General features: G+C 39.5%; 1 protein-coding gene across 1 annotated transcript in view; it reads right to left on the reverse strand.

Annotated features, from left to right (window-relative positions):
- Positions 1–766: 766 nt before the first annotated feature.
- LOC107701967 (neuroendocrine convertase 2-like) overlaps positions 767–5,938 on the reverse strand; it is a 79,257-nt gene continuing 74,085 nt past the window's right edge. Inside the window, exon 12 of the mRNA XM_016504138.1 lies at positions 767–1,886. Within this exon, the coding sequence (XP_016359624.1) occupies positions 1,397–1,886 (490 nt within the window). The 3' untranslated portion in view covers positions 767–1,396. The remainder of the gene's footprint in view (positions 1,887–5,938) is intronic.

The following is a 5,938-nucleotide window of genomic DNA, read 5'->3' on the forward strand; positions in this document are numbered from 1 at the left end:
TGAAATATATTACTTAGGAGAGGAATTATATTTATGTTTATTATTATGGTAACACTTTACAATAAGGTTAATTAATTAACTACATTAGTTAACATGAACTACGAATTAACAATTCTTTTACAGCATTTATTAATCCTAGTTAATGTTCATTTCAGCATTATTAAAATCACAATTTGTGTTTGTTAACATTAGTTAACGCACTATGAACTAACATGAACAAACAATGAACAGCTGTATTTTTATTAACTAACATTAACAAAGCTTAATAAATAGTGTAATAAATTAATTGTTCATTGTTCGTTCATGTTAGTTAATACATTAATGTAAACAAATGACACCTTATTGTAAAGTGTTACCATTATTAACAATAAATGTACCTGTTTATGTGTACCTAAAGTGTACTTATAATTCTGATTGGATGAGCTGTGTTTAAAATGGTAAAACTGCTAGCTGTTATCTTCTTGGAAATTATTTGCTATGATAAATCGATTTGCGTTTACCAAGTTAGACTTTCAACCACTGTACCCCACATCACCCAACCCACTGGGAAATTACTGTCTTAGTCACTCGGGTGCTTTAACAAACAGCTAAATAGATTTATTATATATAGACAATGCTATGAAATATGCTTTGTTTGGCCATAAGCAGTAGAATGATGTGCATTTCATCTCTTCATAAAATACAAATAAAAAAAATCTTCTCCTCACGAAAAAGAAAAAAACAAACAAATAAAGAAATATCACCGCAAGAGACTAAACTTTAAAGGAGAATCACACAAAATTATTTAGAGTCACAAACTGTACAGCAGAGGTGGGGGACAGCAGGGTAAGCAAGAGCATAATAAAGTATTGATATATTTGGTTTATATACATTTCTGTAAAGTGTAAAAAAGGAACATCGAAAGTAAGATGCCATATTTTCTCGCCGGGACATACAGCGGTGCGAAAAAACGCATTTGGACACTCAAGTCACACATTTAAAAACAAACTCTATACAAATGATGCTAGAGGTTTTCTCAGAACTAACTTTCTGAGGTACTGCTGCAATGACTTCACCAGCTGCTGTCCAGATGACTTTTAGTAGATGTTTGAACTGTATTGAAACCTGACAAAGGTCTTTTTGTAAAGTGTATGCTTATACAGTGTGCTTGTGCTGTCTTTCATTAATGTAAATGCCACTTGCTGTGATATTTGGCACAATGATGTTCAAACGTTTCCAAGCGTGTCTTAAGTGTCGAAATGGTTTTCGCGGCCGCTGTATCATTCAGAGAATACACTTTAATAGGAGAGACTCACATCAGACATTCATCAAATAATCACAAGAAAAAAGAGAAAGCCGAGAGTGAACGGCCTAGGAATATACGAATAATACAGAGAGGATATTTTCATGCACGTGGCTAGTTACTTTTACTCAAAAGGCTTTTCAAGCTTCTCTCCACAGCTTCGTCTAATTCCTCCTCAAGCTCTTCTTTTTTGGACATGGCCAGTTTGGACTGGTAGTCCCGCACCACTTGGTCTATGTAAGGGGCACTCTGTGTTCCATGCAGCATGAGGGTCCACTCCTTCAGCACGCCGCTCTGCGGGGCTTCGCCCTGGAAACCCACCTCCAGCAGCCAGGCTCCTCGAGGGTCCTCACCCCACGTGTGGGTGGTCATGAAGGGCCACTTGTCGAAGCCCACCTTGGCGTCGTCGTCCCGGGGTCGGCGGCTCAGCAGGATGGACTTGGTCCCCATCGGTGAAGTCATGTTTATGTTGAGGTCTCCGCGGCGGCTGGCGTTGACGGTGATGACGGCCTGCACATGCTCCAGATAGCGCACAAAGTTGTCTTTGCCCTGGCAGACATCGGTCGTGACGCTCAGCACCAGTTTGCTGCCTGACTGTATTTTGCTGCACAAAGAAAGAGAGCGAGATATTATAAAACTTGCATGTAATACTGCTGAAAAAAAAAGTGTAAGCTGCGACCGACGATGTCTAACTGGCTCATATGTGACCCTGGAGCACAAAAGCAGTCTTAAGTCGCTGGGGTATATTTGTAGCAATAGCCAACAATACATTGTATGGGTCAAAATTATTGATTTTACTTTTATGCCAAAAATCATTAGGATATTAAGTAACGATCATGTTCCATGAAGATATTTTGTACATTTCCTACCGTAAATATATCAAAACTTCATTTTTGATTAGTAATATGCATTGCTAAGAACTTCATTTGGACAACTTTAAAGGAGATTTTCTCAATATTTAGATTTTTTTGCACCCTCAGATTCCAGATTTTCAAATAGTTGTATCTCGGCCAAATTTAAGTTTATTTGTTTATTTAAGTATTTAAGAATAAACACGTAGCTTATTTATTCAGCATTCAGATGATGTATGAATCTCAATTTCAAAAAAATTGAACCGTATACCTGATTTTGTGGTTGAGGGTCACATATACAGACAACAGATGATATTTTATTAGGTGCACTGTATGTTTATGCTAAACATCCACGGATGAGCCTCAGGCGAGCTCTAGGCATCTCAAACCAGACAAGTGTCATGTTCTTCCATAATCACCTCTCTGGAGCAATGGAGATATGCATAACATCCTGATCTTTGGGGGAAAAAAGGCCATGTGGAGAAGATTTTTTTTGTAGGAATCAAACAGCAATCATTCACAAACGTCTCCATTTCAATACTTATGTTATGCATTTTATATATAAAAAAAAATATCTAGTTTTGATTTGATGCTTTCAGCTATCAGTAAGAGTGCAGCACTCTCAGCACTCAGTGAAATGTGAAACAGACATATTTCAGAGTGTAAATGGATACTGAATGAGTAAAAAAGTGGGATAGGACTTGTTTGTATCCATTAGGAATTTGTTTGTTACATAGAGAAATAAGGAGGGTTTAACAAGGAGAGGAAATCTGTTGCAGAGCACACATAAAATAATATAAAAACAATGCAAAGACAGACATTTTAAATAGACTGTTTACAATAACACAAGAAACATGCATTCTCTTGTGAGACAGAAGTATGTTTAACTGTACTACTAGGATGCTAAAGCGTACTTCTTTTTCACAAGGGTTAAGAAAGATATAGTGTCAATTAATATTTCACACTGATTTTAAACCCTTCTGCAGACTTAAATCAGTGCAGAAAAAAAGTCTATGTGAGCTCGACCATTAGATGAGATGAATTTGTTCCCGGTGACATTTACAGAGTTCATATTAATTCAGCGACATTAGCTAATAAACCGGTATGAATGTGAAGAGCTCCCTGGCCATAATGTACAGGCGTCAGGCTCAGACAAATGTGTTTCACTTACAGCTACAGAAATGTCAAGTAAAATAATTACCGAAATGAGCATGTGTACAAAAGCTGGAGCTCTAATGCAAAGCTTGCGTTTTAATTTCAGAAACAACCCCACACTTCTGCCATTCTGAGCTACTGCCATTTCAATACAAGCAGCAAAACTGGGCCAAATATGGAAAAAAGTGATTACATGTTCCTCTATTTTCAATGGCGCACCATCCTGCTGCCAACAATTGCTTTGACCAGATGATGGTTTTTTTTCCCCCTCCGTAAGGCTGCTTTGTTGTGGCCCGCCTCTGCTGACAGTTTTTGTGGTGCTGCGATGATAATGGCGCAGGACTGGAGCGAGCGAGTGTAAAGTGGCATTATTCAATAAACACTTCCTGTTTGTTGCTGCCGTGTGTTTTGAGTTTGAGTTTGAGCTCCGTCAAGTTAATTCTTTGTCGTCTAATTTTTTTATCTTAAAATCAATTTTATACACCATCATTTTCGTTTCTATAACGTGTGAATATATCCCCTGGTGACTTGACTTGACTTGACTTATCAGAGGCAGGTCTCCCAGTCTGGCCCATTACGCGCTCAGATTAGTGGGTGTGTTTGTGTGCGCGTCAGTCTTTGAGAGACTAGTGTTTCCCAGGAAACTAGTTGATAGAAATATCCAAAGGCCACACAAGAGGACACAAGGGTGTGGATGTGATGAGAAAAACAGTTATTAAAAGAGCCATGCGAAACGTCAAAGAAAACGTAAGATCCGTTGGCCTACTTAGCACTTAAATGTCAAAAGCACAGACTTTCATGTTAACCAGGTTTCTGGCAAAATGTTTTTCTTGCAATTCTAAGAAAAGTCTAAATTGTGAGATAAAAAGTCACAACTACCTTTCTTGTTTTTTTTTGGTTTTTAATTTTGTGATGGAAACCATGAAGTGCAGGAACAGAATTGCGAAAGGTAAACTCAGAATTGTGAGATTCTTTTTTTTTTTTTTTTTAAATCAGTTTCATGTTTATCTCGAATTTTTTCTCTGAATTATGAGCTTCTCACAATTCTGGATTTGTATCTCGCAACTAACTTGTTTATTTTGTATCCCATGGCCTCCATAGTGATGGGTGTTATTTGTAAATGTAAGAAGAATAAATTTCATTCAGAAAACCATTGTCTGTTAATTCATAACAATAAAAAATACATTTAAAAAAACATAAAAAACAATGAGTACAATGAGGTCTATGAAGCTACGGAAAAATACAAATAGGGTGTGAGTACCAAATCTGGATTGACTTATGAAAATTTGATAACCTGAACAGCAGTGACCTGATATTATGCTAATGTAATTAACAGCTTCGTTTATAACACATCAGTGAACAGGGAACTCTGAGAGAGAAACTGAGCCATGAAACCAGCGAGAGTTAAAAGAAAAGAGAGAGTTGACACTGTGGGACTGAAATTCATGAATGCTGTTATTGATAGCAAATAAGGAGGATCGTGAGCTCATGCTTTCGTTTTAATTAGGGTTTAGAACAAAAGGTGGGCCACTGGGTGTCATTTGCTGCTTGTGAATAGCTTGTTTTTTTCTGTATAGCTTTGTGTGAGCTCTGTGACAACTACTGGAATCAGCAAGATCTCCACAAACAACAGTTTATTTGATAAAAAACACAATAAAAAAACAATAATACTGTGAAATATTAGCCTATTTAAATTCCTAATATTGTTTTTTTAATATACTTTAAAATATAATATGCAGTGCTGAATTTTCAGCATCATTACTCCAGTCGTCATCGTCACATGATCCTTCAGAAATCATTCTAATATGCTGATTTATTATCAATGCTGGAAACTGTTGTGCTGCTTCATATTTTTTAGAACCTGTGATACTGTCACGACTGCCTACTGTGCTGGAGACGAGGAGACAAAGGAGCGCGGAGACGAAGAGGATTAATATGAAACAGACCTTTATTTATCCAAATAAAGCACACAGGACAAAGACAGACTGCACAGACTCGAACTTAAATACACAGGGAAACGAGGATGATAACTAGACACACCTGCAACACATTGGGAAAAATTAGGACAGGAACAGGAAGGACCAAATATGGACATGGAAACACAAAACACGGAACAGAGTCTGACATAACTCCCCCCTCCTGGTAGGCGTGTTGTAACATATCCACCGGGGAGGGGGGGGTGGGCGCCCTGGAGGCTGGTACAGGACAGACACACGGAAGGCCTCCAGGGCCCCCCCAATTTTCTTGGGGAAGACTAGGAATCCTGAGGGGCGCTCTGGAGGGCGCTCTGGAGGAGCGGGCACTTGAGGGCGCTCTGGAGGGGATTCAGGGACTGGAGCCCTCTTTGGGCTAAGCACGGGGACAGGAGCATTCACTCGGCTAAAGGACTGGGCACTTGAGGGCGCTCTGGAGGGGATTCAGGGACTGGAGCCCTCTTTGGGTTAAGAACGGGGACAGGAGCCTTCACTCGGCTAAACTTGGGGACAGAAGCCCTCCGTGGGCTATCCTCGGGAACTGAAGCCCTCCGTGGGCTATACTCGGTAATTGGAACCCTCCTTGGGCTATACTTGCGCCATTACATATCCAGCGGGGAGGGGGGGTGGGTGCCCTGGAGGCTGATACAGGACGGACACACGGGCGGCCTCCAGGG

This window comes from Sinocyclocheilus anshuiensis, unplaced genomic scaffold (assembly GCF_001515605.1).
Source record: "Sinocyclocheilus anshuiensis isolate Anshui unplaced genomic scaffold, SAMN03320099.WGS_v1.1 scaffold526, whole genome shotgun sequence".
Lineage (NCBI taxonomy): Eukaryota > Metazoa > Chordata > Actinopteri > Cypriniformes > Cyprinidae > Sinocyclocheilus > Sinocyclocheilus anshuiensis.